Source organism: Medicago truncatula, chromosome 4 (genome assembly GCF_003473485.1).
Source record: "Medicago truncatula cultivar Jemalong A17 chromosome 4, MtrunA17r5.0-ANR, whole genome shotgun sequence".
NCBI classification, from domain to species: Eukaryota; Viridiplantae; Streptophyta; class Magnoliopsida; order Fabales; family Fabaceae; genus Medicago; species Medicago truncatula.
Window position 1 is genome coordinate 52,614,532 of NC_053045.1, and position 19,140 is coordinate 52,633,671.

The 19,140-nt window shown below is 32.8% G+C and overlaps 2 protein-coding genes and 1 long non-coding RNA gene across 8 annotated transcripts; 2 read left to right on the plus strand and 1 right to left on the minus strand.

The window, feature by feature from the left end:
* Window positions 1-284: 284 nt before the first annotated feature.
* Window positions 285-3,580, plus strand: LOC112421225 (uncharacterized). Its single transcript, XR_003011407.2, has 3 exons — window positions 285-433; window positions 584-1,445; window positions 1,728-3,580. It is a non-coding gene; the product is annotated as an uncharacterized lncRNA (long non-coding RNA).
* A 499-nt stretch (window positions 3,581-4,079) lies between these two features.
* On the plus strand, window positions 4,080-7,312 carry LOC11443586 (hypersensitive-induced response protein 1). Of its 4 annotated transcripts, none has more exons than XM_024781457.2 (6): window positions 4,080-4,254; window positions 4,931-5,129; window positions 5,436-5,556; window positions 5,652-5,743; window positions 5,824-5,920; window positions 6,215-7,312. In XM_024781457.2, the coding sequence occupies exons 2-6, from the start codon at window positions 4,941-4,943 to the stop codon at window positions 6,568-6,570; spliced, it is 855 nt and encodes a 284-aa protein (XP_024637225.1). In that variant the 5' UTR covers window positions 4,080-4,254; window positions 4,931-4,940; the 3' UTR covers window positions 6,571-7,312. The 4 variants fall into 4 exon arrangements, with proteins under 4 accessions (XP_024637225.1, XP_003608993.1, XP_024637226.1 ...); XM_003608945.4 differs by lacking the exon at window positions 4,080-4,254 and adding an exon at window positions 4,261-4,409; XM_024781458.2 differs by lacking the exon at window positions 4,080-4,254 and adding an exon at window positions 4,313-4,483.
* Window positions 7,313-9,077: 1,765 nt separating this feature from the next.
* LOC11443587 (hypersensitive-induced response protein-like protein 1) lies at window positions 9,078-12,598 on the minus strand. 3 transcript variants are annotated; one of them, XM_039833503.1, is made up of 6 exons: window positions 12,424-12,598; window positions 10,913-11,111; window positions 10,544-10,664; window positions 10,346-10,437; window positions 10,167-10,263; window positions 9,078-9,827 (listed from the first exon to the last, which is right to left on the minus strand). In XM_039833503.1, the coding sequence occupies exons 2-6, from the start codon at window positions 11,099-11,101 to the stop codon at window positions 9,472-9,474; spliced, it is 855 nt and encodes a 284-aa protein (XP_039689437.1). In that variant the 5' UTR covers window positions 11,102-11,111; window positions 12,424-12,598; the 3' UTR covers window positions 9,078-9,471. The 3 variants fall into 3 exon arrangements, with proteins under 3 accessions (XP_039689437.1, XP_039689439.1, XP_039689438.1); XM_039833505.1 differs by lacking the exon at window positions 12,424-12,598 and adding an exon at window positions 12,123-12,382; XM_039833504.1 differs by lacking the exon at window positions 12,424-12,598 and adding an exon at window positions 12,044-12,257.
* Window positions 12,599-19,140: the final 6,542 nt, after the last annotated feature.

A 19,140-nucleotide genomic window follows, 5' to 3' on the forward strand; every position in this document is an offset into this window, starting at 1 on the left:
GGTCATATTTAGAAGCAATAGAATGATTTTTTTAAGTATATTGAATAATTAATTTATGTGGTCACATTCATAGGTTAGATACATTGATTATTCAATATATTTAAAAAGTCATTTTTTGCTTATATATGTGACCGGAGGGAGTATCATCATAATTTGTTAAGAGAAATCTTGCATTTAATAAAACTCACTCTTGTATTTAATAAAAGAGAAATGATATTTGAACAACTATTTTATGATAACTTTTGTGATAACTTTATCTCTGATGTTCGGAAGTGTGTTGCGCTGATAGTACCAATCCTACAACGGTCATATTGGGTGAAAACCATTCCCTTTAATTCCTCATTCTGTCCCATTCCATTACCATTGCTTGACCTTTGTTCCTCACATATTCTCTCGGTGTCGTCTTCATTTTGTTCCCCACTCCAGCCAGCTGGTATCGTTTTCTACTTCCTTTTTTATTTTATTTTTTAAAAAATTGTTGGGTAATTAGTTTAATGTACTCATTTTACAGTGCTATATATTTGTAACTTCAATTTTCATCGTCTCTAATTTTAGGATTATTTCTCAATATTATTTGTTTTAGGTTTGTAATGGCTCCGATCAACTATATTGGAATCCCTTTTTTCAATGGTCCAGATATTATGCAATCCTTTCTGATAGGTAACCATTTTGATGAGTGGGAAGCCATAGAAGATGGTCCCTTTGTGCCCACTTACATTGTTGATGGTATTACTAAATAAAAACCTAAATCTGAATGGACGAATGATGATAAGAAAATGGTTAGTGTCGAAAGGAGGGCTAAAGCCCTCCTAATTCGTGCCTTAAGTTATGATCAACCTCGTCATGTCTTCGAGATATCCATGAGGGAACTGGTGAAGCTAAGATGCAAACGATCAATTCACTAACTATTGAATATGAAACCTGGTGAGAACATAGACGATATGCAAATGCGGTTTTATGATCTTGTTAACCATCTTGCTTCATTGGGGAAAAGGATTCCTAATGTAGGTAGACTTGGTCTACAAAGTTTTGAGAAGTTTGAGTAGGAAATGGCAGCACAAGGTCAGAACTATAATGACATCAAGAGATCTCACAACTATGCCCTTGCGTCACTTGTTCATAGAGCTTGAAGAATATGAGGTTGAGTTAAATAGATTGGACAAGAATGAAGAAAGACATATGAAGAAGAAGAAGAAGAAGAAGAAGAAGAAGAAGAAGAAGAAGAAGAAGAAGAAGAAGAAAGATAGTGGCAGTGCAGTGGCGTCGTCAAGAAAGGATGATGAAGAAGTTGACAGTGATGAAGAAGAAGAGATGAACTTGGTTATCAAAGATCTTTTCAAGCTTCTAAAGAAAAACAAGAAGTCCTTCAAGCAAGGAGAGAAGGAGCGCCGGAAGAGAGGATCCTCTTCTACACGTGCAACGCCCTGATTCAAAAACTACTCTTTGTAAGTGCCTTTTTTAACTTGTTCTACACCTGAAACTTCACATACATGAGTTTGAAGAGGAAATGAAAATTCATCATGTCATTGTATTTGTTGTTTACTAAGTAGCTATGTTGGATTGAGTTTATTAATCAAACTTTAAAATGTAAATGATTGAGTTACTAACTATTGAATATGTTTACTTTGAAGTTGTAAAATTTTGTACATTGTTCTGTTTCCTATTAAATTTTAAATTACTATTTCATCTATGGTTTATATAATATATGATATGATTTTTGCTTGTAGGATGATCTCTTCTTGGAATTAAATAATTGATCGAGTTATGATGGTGCTCTGACCTTGACAAGATCATATTGAAGACTTTGGTAATTGTTTTTTATTCTTTTAGATTGGACATGTTATGGAATCAAATGCAGTGGAACAAGAAACCTTTGATCACTACACATGTATTTAGATTGAATCAGTATGCTTTAATGGTGTTAGTGTTTATCGTCAAATTGCTAAATGCTGAAAGCGTAATGCTGATAAATAGTCACTTTCTAGTTAAAGCTAGGGAGACATAATCCCCTATAGAATTTAACTTGACCTTTTTTGTCTTCAAATTTCATTCTGATTTTCTGCTCCTGTTCAATGATATCATTTCAATTCATTGGTTTTGTTCTTCATATGCATTTATTTATCAAGTGTCATTGTTGGCTCTGGATGGAAGATAACAGTTAAAATGCAAGTAAGCTGCTATTAAAGGCATGTGAAAGTATTAAAATGTGATGATTGGAGCAGCAGATCAATCATTTGAATATTTAATATACGTTTGAAAAGTGGTATGAAAAGAGGAACTCAAAGAAAAGAGCACTACTTTTCTGTTGATACAGAACTGGTTTAAATGCTATATTTCATTGCTAGTCTGCAGAGGAGGATCCCTCATCTTCAGTATTTACGACTTCTCCTTTTCTTTTACAACTTAAATTAGTTATATTAAAATAGTGTAAAAGTGAAATCAAAATACTGAAATGGATCTTTCTATTAGAAGAGAGTAATAAATTAATTGGAGACAGAAATATGATGGAAGATTAGAACATGAATCTCTATATTCTGAAAGAATGGAAACGGTTGGAAATTAAGAAGTCCCACATAGGCGGATTAAGAAAAACTAAAGTGTTTTTAAGTGGTGGACTGGAGAGTATGAGTCCATTGGTTAGGACTTTTGGATCATAGGCCTCCACACTTAAGAACACTAACTAATTTTCTTTACTAGTTCAATGATGTTACTTCAATTCATCGGTTTTGTTTTCATAAGCATTTATCACTTTTCTCATTGTGGACATAACTAAGTACAAGCTTTGCATGCCACATTTCTAGTCTGTTAAAGACTTGTGAAAGTATTAAAATGCTATTAAAGATTTGTGAAAGTAAGCTGCTGCTATTTAATATGTATTTTTTTGGCTTAAGCAATTGAAAAGTTGCTGCAACATACAGATTATTACAGATGAAAAGAGGAACTCAAAACAAAAGTCCACTACTTTTCTGTTATTTACTTGTCCATAGAAGAGGATGCCTCATCATGAACAGGTGACCTCAGAGATGATGGAATAGTTTCTCTAACATCATGGCTTAAGTTTGAAAACAAGAACACAAATTTCTTTCATCAAAGGACTTCCCAACAGAAGAAGAGAAAATAGGTGGACTCTTTCATGATTTAATGGCAATGGTTTAGTAATACAGTGCTCCAATTAGCTTGGTATTTGTCATTTTACATGGCATTCAAGCTTATTGCTTCCACAAAAACAAAGGACGGTGGCTTGGCTTGTTTTAAAGTGTTAATTGATTCATGAAATATATACTAAAGTATTCTTTTTGACTTGCTTTGGAAGATGAAATCTAAAATGATACAGAGTAATGAAATCCAGAAGAGAGAGATTAGCATATTTTTTTTAGAGGCAGTAGCGAAATACAAAAAGAAACAGAAGCTTTGATGCGTTATTATGTGCCTATGACAGTTTCAGAGTTGCAGGTTGAATGAAGAATATTTGTCTTCATCATATTAAATTACATATGTTAGGACTAATTAAGGTAATGAGGGGTATTTGTTACATAAGTTTTAAATTTGAAGGGTGTATTTGTCTATTTTTATAACCACGCATATTTTAGACAAAAAAAAAAAAAGCAAAAAAAAAAAGACCACGGTCGTGGCATAACCTTCGATCTACGTGGAAGTGTCAGTGTCATTAGGTTGTAATGGCAAAAACAGACGGAGGGGGACAAATGTTTGACAAAACAGAGTTTTTGAAGTTTCGCAAAATTGATGGAAATATTTTACGAAAGTTGCAATTTCAGAGAATAATTGACTTCTTGTTTTTTTTTAATAAAGAGGGTAATCTACTATTTACTCATAATCCCAAATGTTTTTTTTAATCAACCAATCAAAAGACGGAATCTAACAAAAAAAATTGATGTATTTTTATATTGGTTAATCTTATCCATCCAATAATCTTTCCTTTTCTTGACGTATTTTCTATTGCTTATACTTTGTATATATTCCTTTTCCACTGTTCGGCTGATGATTTAATCAAAGAGACTCTGTAGCTTGTAGTTCTGACTATAACTTTATAATTGTATATCGTATGTCAATGGAATATACGATTAAAATATGGTTCATAATTAATAGTGGCGATTAATATCAAGATTATTAAGTCTTTTTCTACTTTTAGCATCATTAGTGAGCTAGTTAGCTTATAATTCAAGCTAACTGTGGAAGAAACAACTTTTCCAAGTCAGCTTTGATTTGCAAATCCTATCTTTTAGTTAATTTGAGGTGACAATTCTGATGATTTTCTCCGTATTTTCTTGTATCATACAAATAATTACTTTAGTGGATCATTATATATTAGATGCTTTGTTTTCACAATGATACCAACTTCAACGTGCGTCCTTCCTGAAGACACACTTTGTAGCTTCGCTAAACCCGCGGTAATAATACCATGGGACACGATAATTTAAGAGTTGGCCGACTTTCTAAACATACACTTAGTATTACTTGTTAGGTGATGTAAGATATGTTAAGGATTAGATCATATTGATAAATGGTTTCATAGCTAATGATGGTTGCATACTTGCATCACACATTCCCTTCATTGAATCGTAATCTGCTTCACTTCTTAATTATTATGCATGAATGTACCAGTTAAACAAGATATCCTATAGTAGAGGTTTCTAGGATTTGTATTGGCATGAAATATCGATCTTTCTGTTGTTGAGGACTATGTCGTGACGTGTTCGATATACTTTTAGTGTTTATTTTACAACTAGAGTGTGTCCAAGAATTGGAGGTTACCAGGTTTCCGTGAAGACTTCTGCCTATATGTGGCTTGTATATAAATGTTTGGTCGAAATCGTTTGAATTTCTTGCATGATATAATTCTCATACTCAAACTTTGTATCCTGTATCTTGTTGAGTTGATGATGTGCTGATGTGATTTCAAACATTGCAGTTAAAAGCAAATGGGGAATCTTTTGTGTTGCGTGCAAGTTGATCAGTCTACGGTGGCTATGAGAGAAGGTTTTGGAAAATTTGAAGAGGTGCTTCAGCCAGGATGCCATTGCATGCCATGGTTCCTTGGAAAACGAATTGCCGGTCATCTCTCCCTTCGGCTACAACAATTGGATATAAAATGTGAGACCAAGACAAAGGTTTGTTACTGTCTCAAACTTTAATTCAACCAAATCTTCATGTCATTCCTTATGCATACCAATAAGTCAATAACATATATACTTTCGCTCTGGCTAGGATTTTATTTTCATTTTTATTAGGTGTCATCCTGGTGCTATGTTATTTTGATTTCTATATGTTTTCTTAACTATGGTTATCTCTTTCACTATTGGTATCAGGCTACTTTCAATACTTCATATTTATGCATAACATGACACTATGTACATTTCTCATATATTTTTCGATTGAATTAATGTTGATTGGTTTTAATATTTATTTGCTTGCAGGATAATGTCTTTGTCAACGTTGTTGCTTCTATTCAATACCGTGCCTTGGCAGACAAGGCTAATGAGGCATTTTACAAACTTAGCAACACAAGGGGCCAAATTCAAGCTTATGTTTTTGATGGTATAAACCATAACCCTGCTTAGAAATAGATAAACATGTAATAAGTGGTTTAAAAATATGTAAGTGATCAGCTGAAATTTATATTCTCATTGCAGTAATTAGGGCCAGTGTTCCAAAACTCTACTTGGATGATGCTTTTGAGCAGAAAAATGAAATTGCAAAAGCTGTGGAAGAAGAACTTGAGAAGGTTTTTATTTTTGTTATTACAATTAGTATTTATTGATAAGGTGAACTGAGGGTTTATGTAACTTTGAATAACCTCAACAGGCTATGTCAGCTTATGGATATGAAATTGTTCAAACACTGATTACTGATATAGAGCCAGATGAGCATGTGAAGCGGGCTATGAATGAAATCAACGCAGGTATTTTTTTTAAGACCGTGAGATGTCCCTACAACATTGTTTTTATATGAATCGAACTTTTATGTTAAATTTCCTTTTTAATTAATTTTATTTCCAAAAGAGGTCAATAAGTGTTTAAAACCTACCTGTTTCCTCTTGATACATCATACATATATGGACAACTATGTAGGGATACATGTAATATTCAGGTTCTTATATCATTTAAGATGTTTCTCTGCCTAGTGCTATGTGCCAAATATCTACTTTGTTCTTGGATTGCCATATTTTCTTATACTGGTTTCTGTCTTTCATCAGCTGCAAGAATGAGGTTAGCAGCTAAGGAGAAAGCGGAGGCAGAGAAGATCTTGCAAATAAAGCGAGCCGAGGGTGAGGCTGAGTCCAAATATCTCTCTGGGATGGGTATTGCTCGCCAACGTCAAGCCATTGTGGATGGTTTGAGAGACAGTGTGATTGGATTCTCGGTTAATGTACCAGGGACAAGTGCAAAAGATGTCATGGATATGGTCCTTGTCACTCAATACTTTGACACTTTGAAAGAAATTGGGGCTGCCTCCAAGTCTTCTGCTGTGTTCATTCCACATGGACCTGGCGCTGTTCGCGATGTTGCTAGCCAAATTCGCGATGGACTTCTCCAGGGTTCTCATCAGTAGCTTCTATTCCTCCCACTTCATATCTGATTTGTATGGAAGTGTTGTGATTTTTTAATGTTTTATGTCTCTGCAGTATGATATACTCCCTCCATCCTATAATAACGGAGCCATTTGTAAAAAAATATAGTCCCAAGAATCTTGACTCATTTCACTTTTCAATACAACATTAATTACTTTTTTTCCAATTATAACTCTAATTAATACTACTTTCACCACTTTCAATTCAATATTTCTACTTTACATTTATCATAAAGAAGAATGCACCAATACTTGACAAAGACACTCAAAACTATTTTTCTCTTTCTTTTCTTTATACACTTATCTTAATCTGTGTGAAATGGAAAATTGGCTCAGTTAAACTGGGACGGAGGGAGTATGATTTTGTGTTAGAGTAAACTGTTAACTTGATCCTCCAAATATTACAGTATCAACTATCAGTTCTGCAAAGATATATTTTGTCATTAAGGTAATCCTTCAACAATTTAAAACCATGTCACATATTCTATTATGGAAAATGGTGACACAAAAATACTAATTTGGTAATTGTTTTGTATCTTTGTGGGATCGATTTGGTAATGAAGTATTTGAAGAACTGTTTAACCGAGTTACCGTGGTTTTTTACTTTCTGTCTGTAACTCTTATTATAAGTACGAGTTTTCTACGTTATAATTGATGCATAACTAGACTATCATCTATCCCTGGATATACAAGTTATCTAAATATTGAAAGTTGCATTGAGAAATTTTGAGTATACTGTTTGATAGTGTTTAAATTAAGTACTGTGGTTTTCTACCTCACATTGTTTTTTGGTGAATAATTCCACCTCAATTCTTGCACAAAAGAAAAATGCTTGCTGCTGTCTCCATTTCCAATAAATAAATAACGATATAGAGAGGAGGGTGCATTACAATTTTGTCCCTCGAATATGAAGGTTTGCTTGCATTCCAGTGTTCTTTTTAATTGAGAAATATAATTTTTTGTGAGAATAATTTCCAAAATAGATATTTGGAAGGTTATGTTTAAAAACATATAACAATGAACATATGACATGTGATTTTAGTGGCTGTGTCGTTTGGTAGAGTCGATTGCACACATGACATTGACCAATTCAATTGTAACATGTGACAATGTAATTTTTTTTAAACATAAAAAGTTGTGTAAGAAAGAAAACAATTGAATTGGCCTATGTGTCAAAATTAGATTGACCGGTCAATGTTATATAACATTTCGGCCATAATGTCATTGAAGTGCAATCCTATAAACAATGGGAACTAGAATAAGACTCACACGTGGCGCGGCTCAAAATTATATTTGAGGTATTATGCGATAATTTATAAAAGAAGATAATAATCATCAATACAAAGAATCCTATGAACGATTTTAGTGGTAGACGGATATGTCAACCGAAAAGAAGAGTGATCAGGCTAAGCGCATTTTGAGATAAAGATGATTCAATTTAGATCAATTCAATATATATACATGAAATACATTATGAATAAAAAAGGGCAACATACTCGTAATGACAAGGACAATTACCGATACTTATAAGAAAATTCTGAAACAAAATTTGTAACAAAGAACTTTTAGTGGTAAGGATCTTACCCATGGAATGATTGTGTTTGTGTAACAAAGCAAAGCATACATAAAAAAGAGATTTGAGAGGAGTGAGATCAATTTTTTAGCAAGTGAACTTAAGAAGGATTGTTAGGATTCCCATATAAAGTGATGAGTCTTTGATTGTCTAATTTTTCGGGTTATGCATGATAACTCCCTTGCTGGTGGGATTGTTGCGCCCCACATTCAGCTTCCGTCTCTCCTTCTTGGCATGATCCATAAACAAGATCTTTAATACGTAACCTTATGGAAATCGTGTGTTCTACCTCATTTCTCAAAGTGTCAAACAATGGCTTGTGAAATGGAAGGATAGAGTAGTTGAGGTGGGAACCTGTTTACTGTTCTGTTACTATCTATCACCTTCAATTTAAATAAATATGTAGAAACATTTGCGATCCTGTTTTAGGTGGGATGAACGTAGGAAGTAGTTTTCAGCATTTTGAAGACCTTACTACCACCAACCAACCCATGTTTTGTCAATTAGTTTTTTCTCATCACAAGCAATTGTTTTAGCTATATTAGGTGTATATTTGCTCATGTTTACTGTTATGCTCATTAAATTAAAAAGCCCTACTGATTATGCGAGCTTAGATGCTTATAAGTTATATTGACCGGATGGAGTTGACTTTGTTGACTCGTTGTAGTGTTGTTTTTGCAAATGTATAACAACACAGTCCACCGCATATTGAGACTTTAGGCGAATCATAATATGAGGTTCTTTGAATTTTTTGGGATGCAAAATCATTTTTTTTATGAGAATGCTGGTAGAGTATTTATCTTGTTTCATTCATTTGATCTGATGTCAATATATACAATCATGTGACCAATTATATTGACTATATAAATAATCAATATTAAAATATCAAATACTCAATATAAGCACTCCCAAACAGTATATAAATTTTTTCTCGAATGCAACTTTCACAATTTAGAAAACTTGTCTATACATTATACAGGGCTATCTGATATCTAGTTGTGCATAATTTATAATGTACAAAACTCGTATCGGTAATAAGAGTTACAATCTGCAAGTATAATACAATAGTAGTTGCACTAAATCGCCCTCCAAAGACTTTATCACCAAATCCAAAACATTTCAAATCATTGAAGGATTGCCTTAACGACAAAAATATCTTTACAAGATCGATAAGTGATACCATAATATTTGGAGGACCAAATTAGCAGTTTACCCTCACACAAAGTCATATGACATACTGCAGAGACAAAAAGCATTAAAAAATCACCGCACTCTTATACAGATCAGATAAAAAGTAGGAGGAATAGAAGCTACTCATGAGAACCCTGGAGAAGTCCGTCACGAATTTGGCTTACTACATCGCGAACAGCACCAGGTCCGTGTGGAATGAACACAGCAGAAGATTTGGAGGCAGCACCAATTTCTTTCATAGTGTCAAAGTATTGAGTGACAAGGACCAAATCCATGACATCTTTAGCACTTGTCCCTGGTACATTAACTGAAAATCCAATCACACTGTCTCTCAAACCATCCACAATGGCTTGACGTTGACGAGCAATACCCACCCCATGGAGATATTTAGATTCAGCCTCACCCTCGGCTCGCTTTACTTGCAAGATCTTCTCTGCCTCTGCCTTTTCTTTAGCTGCCACTCTCATTCTTGCAGCTGATCGAAGACAGAAACCAGTATAAGAAAATATGGCAATCCAAGAACAAAATAGATATTAGGCATAAAGCACTCGGTAGAGAAACATGGTAAATTATACAAGGTCGAGCTGATATAATGAAGATAATGTGATCCATATCATATTGGACCCCCAAAGAAGCAAAGCAACCCAAAGGAAATGCCTAAATAATTTTTGCAACAAAATTAGATTTAGGATCAAATACTTAATAATTAGAACTTGTATATTACAAGTATCCCCGCATAGTTTTCCATACATATATGTGTAATTCAGATAATAACAATACTGCAGGGACATCTCATGGTCTTAAAAAAACATACCGGCATTGATTTCATTCATAGCCCGTTTCACATGCTCGTCTGGCTCTATATCAACAATCAGTGTTTGAACAATTTCATAGCCATAAGCTGACATAGCCTGTTAAGACGATCCAAAGTTACATAAATCCTCAGTTCACCTTATCAACAAATGAAAATTGTAATAAAAACAACAAAAAAACCTTCTCAAGTTCTTCTTCCACAGCTTTTGCGATTTCATTTTTCTGCTCAAAAGTATCATCCAAGTTGAGTTTTGGAACATATGCTCTAATTACTGCAATGAGAATAGAAGTGCACCTTAGCTGATAATTTAAATATTTTCAAACCACTTATTAGTTATTACATGTTTATGTATTGCTAAGCAGGGTTACAGTTTATACCATCAAAAACATAAGCTTGAATCTGGGACCTTGTGTTACTAAGTTTGTAAAATGCATCATTGGCGTTGTCTGCCAAGGCACGGTATTGAATAGAAGCAACGACGTTCACAAAGACATTATCCTACAAGCAAATAAATATTAAACCAATCAACATTAATTCATTGGAAAAACATGGCATAAGTGTGCAGCGTATCATGTTAGGCATACATATAGAGTATTGAAAATGGCCTGATCGATATACTAGTGAAAGAGATGACCATAGTTAATGCAAACATACAGGAATCAAACAAAATAATAGCAACAAGATGATAATCATGGAATGACGTGAAGATTTCGTTAAATTGAAGTTTTAGACAGTAACAAACGAACCTTTGTCTTGGTCTCACATTTTATATCCAATTGCTGTAGCCGAAGAGAGAGATGACCAGCAATTCGTTTTCCAAGGAACCATGGCATGCAATGGCATCCTGGCTGAAGCACCTCTTCAAATTTTCCAAAACCCTCTTTCATAGCCACTGTAGATTGATCAACTTGCACACAACACAAAAGATTCCCCATTTTCTTTTAACTGCAACATTTCAAAATACATCAGCACATCATCAATATAGATACAAAGTATGAGGATGAGAATTACATCATGCTAGATTGGAATGCAAGAAATTCAAATGATTTCGACCAAACACTGGTATACGAGCTACGTATAGACAGAAGTCTTCATGGAATCCTTGTAACCTCCAATTCTTGGACACATTCCAATGGTATAATAAACAATAAAAACATATCGAACCCCATCATGACATAGTCCTCGACAGGAGAGGTGCCATGTTTACATGCCAGTACAAATCCTAGAAACCTCTACTATAGTATTTATTGTTAAACGGGTACATTTGTGCATTAGAACTAGTGAAACGGATTAAGGTTGAAGATGAAAGAGTTTTGATAACTAAAATACTTTTTTCAAGTAAAGACTGAGTTGGTTATTCCTAGAAGCTATTCAATGAAGAAAAGATGATCAAAAACAATATGCTTTACTGCAGAATGTTAGAATTTGAATTAAAAAAAAAAAAAAAACACTAGTGAAAAGGGACAGTGGTTAAGCAATTGGACTCGACAAAAAAACAAAAATAATATATTGTGTTACCAACATACAACAACGCTGGTCTCGTAACTATTATCACTTGAAAACAGTAAGACAAGGGCATGTTTGGATTGACTTATTTGAGTTTATTTACTAGCATACCACTTGTTTTCAGCTTATTTCATAAGCTCTCTCCAAGATAGCTTATACAAACAACTTATAGCTTATATGAATGTAATTTAACTTTATATAATCTTTTGTTATATAAATAGCATATACATAAATAAGTGCTTATCATGATAAACAGTCATGCTATAAGCTGCAAATTAAGCTGTTTACTAATTAGCAAATAAACATAAGAGATTAAGAAGAAACATAGAGACTAACAAAGATTATATAATCATCAACATAAATTAAATCACCTGCAACAGTAATAGAATATTGATCCACAAAAGCAATTAATAGTCAACAATGAAAATACAGAGAAGATGAGAATAACACCTCAAACTGAGTTGTATGTTAGCTTGAATTATAAGGTAAGTAGCTGACCAATGGTAAGAGTTAAAAAAGACATTGTATTCTTGATAATAATCGCCCTCATTAATTATTAATCTTATATTCCATTGACATAAACATATAGAATTATATATTTAGAGTCGGAACAGCAAGCAAATAATAAATTCCCTTTCATTAATACATCAACCGAAAATGGAATAAATACACAAATTGTAATTGTAAGCATAAGAAAATATTAAAAGAAAACGCGTTGTTATTAAGAGAATGTTCTTTCAATAATACCAACCTGTGGTGTGGGTTCAGAAGCGGTGGTGGGTCAACAGAAATTCATCAGAATTGGGGAAAACTACGTACAAGTATATGGGATTACTTTTAGTTTTAATTCGCAGCAGATAAGACTTGTGGAAAAATATCTCAAAGATTAGTAGGTAGGGTGAATATCTATCTACAAATCATGAAAATAACGAACATGAGAGACTTGTTTCAAAGTTTCGTCATCACTCATATCATAAGATTCTTTTTTTTTTTTTTTTTTTTTTAATTTAAGGGTTAAATATGTTTTTCTTCTTATAAATATACCAATTTTTTATTTTGTTCTCTTTAAAAAAATTCTTCAACTTTTAGTTGTTATAAAGTTTTCAATCACTACTTTTGGTTATTTTCTTAAAGAAATTGTGCAGAATATTGTAAAAAAAATTAGAATTTTTAACAAAACAAAAATTAAATATAATTTTTTTAACGTCAAAAATATAAAAATTCATATTTTTGTTAAAAAATTCTAAAATTTTTTAGGATAAATTCCTATAATATTATGAATTTTTCTGCAAAATTTTATCCAAAAAAATGAATTCTACATATGAGTTTACTTTAAAAGAGGGACCAAAAGTAAAGATGCAAAATTTTTTTAAGAACTAAAAATTGAAGAAATATTTTAAAGACACTAAAACGAAAAGTTGACATATTTAACCCTTAATTTACTTAGTCAACAACAAACAATCAAGAAGAAAAAAAATATGGTAAAGGATAAAAACATCATGTTAATTTAATACAAATAAGGTACGTTTAAATTGTCACAAAATAGTTGTACAAATGTCATTTATTTGTCTTTCAAGAAAAATATTATTTTTTTTGTAGAAGAATGCTAACCAGTGCCCTAAGGGCATTAGTTAAAGATAAACATTCAAAACAAGTACTCCCTCCGTTTTTAAATATAAGTTTTTAAATATAAGCAAATTTTACTTTTTAGGTTCATTCAATTAATGATGTATGTGGTCCATAATATGAACCACATACATCATTAATTGAATGAATCTAAAAAGTGAAATTTGCTTATATTTAAGAACGGAGGGAGTATGTTTTCATCAAAAAGTTGTGTAATCATTACTTAATCAAAAGTAACATCTTATATTCTCAAACTATTGGGGTATTCGAAGTTTGAACAACGGCCCTTGTATAAACTATTCATTGTCCCTATCAACTGAGTTAAGCTCACGATGACTTTACTATTTGCATTTAAACTCATTAAAAAGAAAAATAATAATTTATTAAAAAAATTTAGAGGTTAATGAGTTGATTCATGTTGGAGATTGATATTTTTCTGGTTTAATAAATGATTTGTGTTGTTGTTTTTCTGTCATAATTAGATTTTTGTTTATTTAATAAGTAAAGTAGTCACTAGGTAATGATGTCTAAGGTGTGTTTGATTTGCTAAATAGTACCTAGTAGATAGAGCAGCACAATATAAGGCAGAACATCACAAAACAATTTTTATGATATTGAATAATTTTTAGTCTTATACAATCTTTGGTGGACAAAAAACTAATTATATATTTTAGATTACTTATATATGGGACAAAATGTTGTGTTGTAGTTTAGTGAATTTTTGTCTTGTCTCTTGCCTCTAGTTTGTCATTTTCCATAAACAGTTTTACAAATCAAACACTGTACAACTGAAGTTGTTCTGTCTGTCATTCATTTTTTAGTAGATCAAACGCACACTAGTTTATAATAAAATTATTCTCTTCTCTATTTTCTGGATTTTCTTCTTTTTTCTCCACCATTTTCACCTTAAGCTCCTCTTTTCTACATATCCAAACATAGTTTATAATAAAATAACATGATGTAATTTGATTCATGTAGCCGATTTCATTTATACGATAAAACTTGGTTGTTGTTGTAGTAATAATTTAACTCAAATATGATTAAGGAATATTAAGTGTGTTGAGCAACCTTCACTCTAAATCTAATGTTATACAAAAGGAATTAAAAATGTCGCCGTTGCAATTTGTTGTAGTTGGAGTTTAAACTTCAAATTTCTCAATTATTCAATTTAAGACTGAATTTCTAGCTAGTAATCAATTTGACAAAAAGAAAAGGAGTATAAAATAAAAATAATTTGTTATTAAAAAGGCGCAAGTATTTGTATAATTTAAAGCTGAAGAGGCCCATAGTATTTGTTTGGAATCCCTCCCGTGTCGAGTAAGTTGTTAATCAATTTAATTCCATTCCTTTTCTTGAGGGGTAATCCACTACTCTATCCAATGTAATCCATGATTATTTTTTTGACAAAACGACAAATAAATCACCGAGTTGTTGTTTTTCAAGTTGCTTTTTATTGACCCACCCACAGTTTGTGTTTGTGAACCGACTTGTACATACACTTCTTTTGTTGTTTTGCAGAGACTAAGACAGCAAAACCGAACAACGAACATGTAAGTACTTCTTCATTCTTCCCTTGCAACAACTATGTTTCATATTAACATTTGAGATTAATATTAAGAATACATTAATCTTTTTCTACTTTTAGCAGCATTAGTGAAAAAGGTACATTGGGGGTTACGAAAATCAACAAGGGCAAACCATAATGCAATCATTGTCACTAACAGTATAAATTGCAATTAGAAATGGACACCAACATATATTTTCGAAAATACAGAAAAAGATTAAAGATACACCTTCAGCACCAATGTATACATAGCTCAATAACCTTTACAAAACAATCTCGTGCCGCCTCTCTAGTTCTTACCTCGCAAGCTTTGGCCTTTTGAGTCCTAGTTTTTGCTTCCTTTTTCTTTTGTTTTTCTTTTGACTGTGTTTTGGCCTACACAAAATCAAAGATGAAATTTAAATATGAAAGTTTAAAATAAAACATAAAAATATGATGCAATTTTGTACATAAAAATAAATTTTAAAGTATAAACATGCATATAAATTTTAAATACAAAATGAAGAAACAACAACAACCAAATATTATCTCATTATTAAGTGGGATCGGATACATAGATAAAATTAAACTATAATGTTCTATCATATATTATCCAACTCATTAATCTCTATATTTTCCATATCATATCTTATCCAACTCATTAATGTCTAGATTTTTCTTGATTGTTTCTAATATAGTTTTTCGAAGTCTTCTTCTGTCTTTAGTGATTTGACTACTCTCCATTTGATCTACTCTCCTTCCTAGAGAATATACATGTCTTTTCTCTATATACTTAGACCACCTGATCCGAGTTCTCACCATATTTGCTAGATAGGCACTACCCCAACTCTCTCTAATGTTATCCCTTCTAATATCATCTTGTCTAGTATTACCGCATATTCAACGCAACATTCTCATCTCCTCTATGCTTATTTTAATCTCATGTGGATTGTTTATTGAAAATGAATGTTATTATTTATAATTTCAGACCAACTTGCAATTGATTGAGTAATCTTTTTCAACAAGCCAAATCAAAATATTCATAAGAGAAAAAAAAAGTTGCACTTGAGCTACTAATAATTGTGATAAGCTTGTTAACTTCTCAACTCGATACTAAATCAACAAAAACCAGCATCTTAGCACAGTATGAGGATCCCCTTCCAAGATATTACTACAAATGTCACACCCTATTTCAAGCAAGTAATTATGCACTAGTCTAACCTACTAAGTCGTTCTTCAGTTGCAGAATCAAAGCAAATTAATCTACCACCTAGCATCTCATTATTAACTTAGCTGTATTGTTGAAGAAAGACTTAATAATTTTTCTAACAAATTGATTGAGATGATAATTTGAAATTGTAATGAAATGCACGCATAAACTGTTAAGCATACACAGACAGACAAACTACTGTAATCCAAAATAGATTGTCTAGTCCACTGTTTCTGCATGTAAAGTAAAAGCAGAACTAATATGATACACGTATATTCTACTACAACACACCATAAACATACTTTCTTCTGAATAGATAAAAAGGAAGATCACAATTCAAAACTTTAATTCAAACAACAATATCACTAAAAGATAACAATAGAATATATGATTTACCATTGCGGTGATACCAGACTCTCGTCGTAGATATGTAGATAATGCGCAAATTTACCGAAAATTGTAGTAAGGTAATCTAAATCACCATCATTATTTAAGTTATACACCATAAGTTTGGAAAATTGAGGTCTCAGGAGGAGAACTCCATATTCCGAAATGAACAAGGCATCAAACATACATGAACGACTAGGATGAAACTTATCCTGGGGGATGACTAATTTTAGAGTTTTATTTTATTTCAAAAGTTAATTAAAAATATGTTTTATTTTACTAAACTATTATTTTAACCACATGTTGATATACTTAGTCAAAGTTGTAAATGTGGGTTGGCATCAGTGCTAATTAGCCTTATTTATACTCGTAGTTTTTCTCTCCCAATGATTACCATTATTTTTTGCTTTGACCATGTGTTAATTACTTCCTAATTATATGGAACCACCAAGTCTTCTCACAATAAAAAAAACTCACGTCCTTCATTTTTTCACAGTAGAAAAAACCATACATACTTGTTATAGAGAACTCACATCTACACGAAAATTAATTTCCTTTTTCTTATAAAATCAAGTTTAGGTTTTTTTGGTGAATCTCCTGTGTATATATTCGAGTTGTTCTGTCATCTCTGGTTATGATTCATATCGGGGAAGAACTGTTGTATCCTAGGAGGATATGCGCTTATGAGGCGGATAGAATCTGAAGGACAGTGACTATGTCACGCCTCAGGTTACTTAACAGCGTGTTGTTTTGCAAGTTTCTTCTAATTTGATTTGTGAAGATTTTGATGGAGCTTTGTCGGCAACCAAATTCGATAAGTTCTTCTTGGTCTTAATTATTTGTTATCATATTTCTTTTAATTTCTTCTAATTCCACATCTAATTTATAACACCATCAGTTTAATTAGTCCATGACATAAATGCGGTTACGTGAAACATACAACACAGTATTGTTGTCACGGTAATGCTGAGGCAGCGACATCTCCCCATAAGTTTCCTTCTCAATATCAAAGAAACTATCACCTTTTTACTAACAGCATCTTTATTAACTATCCAATTCAAAGTGCTGCTCACAAATTTCCCTGCCTCCAACTGACCAGGATCACATGGGAACTTTTGAATAGTTGTCCAATCTTTTCCCCCAAATGTATAAATTAAGGTCTTAGTTTCATCCAAATTATAGCAATTTTGCACAACTGCTAGGACCTTGAAGCGATCAAAAGCAGTAATGGTTGGAGATGGTTTGGATTTCAATTTGATTGAAGGATTCCACAAAGTAAATCGAGAGGAATACCCATTGCATGAACCTATGATTGTCATTGATGTGGTGTGTATCGTTTATCCAACAGTGAACAGTGGCTTTAAAGGATAAGATTTGAAATGGCAGTTTGCAATACTGAGAAAGCCAGAGAGCAACTGTGGATGCGCGTTTGAGCTTTGAAGGTGGCTTTTTGCGAATTGAGGATCTGAGATTAGAGAGTTTTCCAGGTTTTGCACACACACTTCTATTGAAGGAGAGATTTCACCGGAAGTCGGAGGAGGATCTTCACGACCGGTTCTTCCGGCAAAAACAGCGCCGATGGCTTGTTGACGGTGGTTTCCGACGCCGATTGAGTCGAAACGGTGACATTTTGAGAGTGTCGTAGACGTTTCCTTGAACGATTACAACAAATTGTCGTAGTGTCTTTTTGTTTGATCGAATTGAATAGAATAAACGTAAGTCATCCAAATTTATACTACAATCGTCCTTATTTATTTATTTATTTTAACGGTGCAACAAACATATTTGACGTCAACATATTTTTGTCTATATCCTTTCAAAAAAAATAAAAAATTGAACGTGCCTGATATATTCAGAAAATATCCTCGTTAACTAGGGTGGGCATATATGAGTTGAACCGAATTAACCCGATCAATCTGATACGATTTTACACATTTGGTTCGGGTTAAAACGGATCATGGGTTAATCAGGTGAATTTATAGGTTATTATGAGTATGTTTGGTTCGGTTCGGTTCGGTTCGGATGTTTATTTTGAAACCGTCGGAACTCGAACGACCTCGACCAAACCGATATTATTATTAATTTAATATTTATAGTTTTTTCTACCAAGCTCATCCATTTCTTCTCATTCACAATTGTCGTAGCTGCCTCCCTCGCTCACTTTCACTCTTACACTACCGTAGATCTACTTATCATTTCCTTTATCCTTGTGTTTTGTTTACTTGCTGGAATGAGAAGAAACAAAAAATCAGTGAAATAACCCGAATCTATTCTTTCGTTTATGCTTCTGCTTCATTTGTGTGTTTTCTTGCTGGAATGCTAGCTCTGTGTTATTTCACTAATTAATAATGTTGGATTTGTGTTATTCTTGATCAATATGATATTTACCGATTTGAATAGAGAGAAGAAGAGTTGGAGAGAGCAAACATTGGAAAGTCGAATCCTTGATTAATAATGCTAAATCTGTGATATATTCCATGAACGATCAACACATATACAGCAAAACTTTGGAAGAGTTCGGCTCCATCCAAGGTGGTGGCTTTTTCTTGGCTGGCTATTATTGGTCGTATCCCTACGCGGTCAAATCTTGATAGGAGGCATGCTTTAGCTCCCGGTGAGCCTCGAGAGTGTGCTTTATGCGGACATGGGGAGGAGACAACGGCTCATCTTTTGGTTCATTGTGACGTAGTGGTGATGATTTG

Coding starts and splice junctions, on each gene's coding strand:
- LOC11443587 (XM_039833503.1), bottom strand. CDS start 11,101: ATGGGGAATCTTTTGTGTTGTGTGCAAGTTGATCAATCTACAGTGGCT. Junction 10,438..10,543: donor TCAAGCTTATGTTTTTGATG/GTATAAACTGTA, acceptor TTCTCATTGCAG/TAATTAGAGCATATGTTCCA. Junction 10,264..10,345: donor TGGAAGAAGAACTTGAGAAG/GTTTTTTTGTTG, acceptor TCGTCTTAACAG/GCTATGTCAGCTTATGGCTA.
- LOC11443586 (XM_024781457.2), top strand. CDS start 4,941: ATGGGGAATCTTTTGTGTTGCGTGCAAGTTGATCAGTCTACGGTGGCT. Junction 5,130..5,435: donor AATGTGAGACCAAGACAAAG/GTTTGTTACTGT, acceptor ATTTGCTTGCAG/GATAATGTCTTTGTCAACGT. Junction 5,921..6,214: donor TATGAATGAAATCAACGCAG/GTATTTTTTTTA, acceptor GTCTTTCATCAG/CTGCAAGAATGAGGTTAGCA.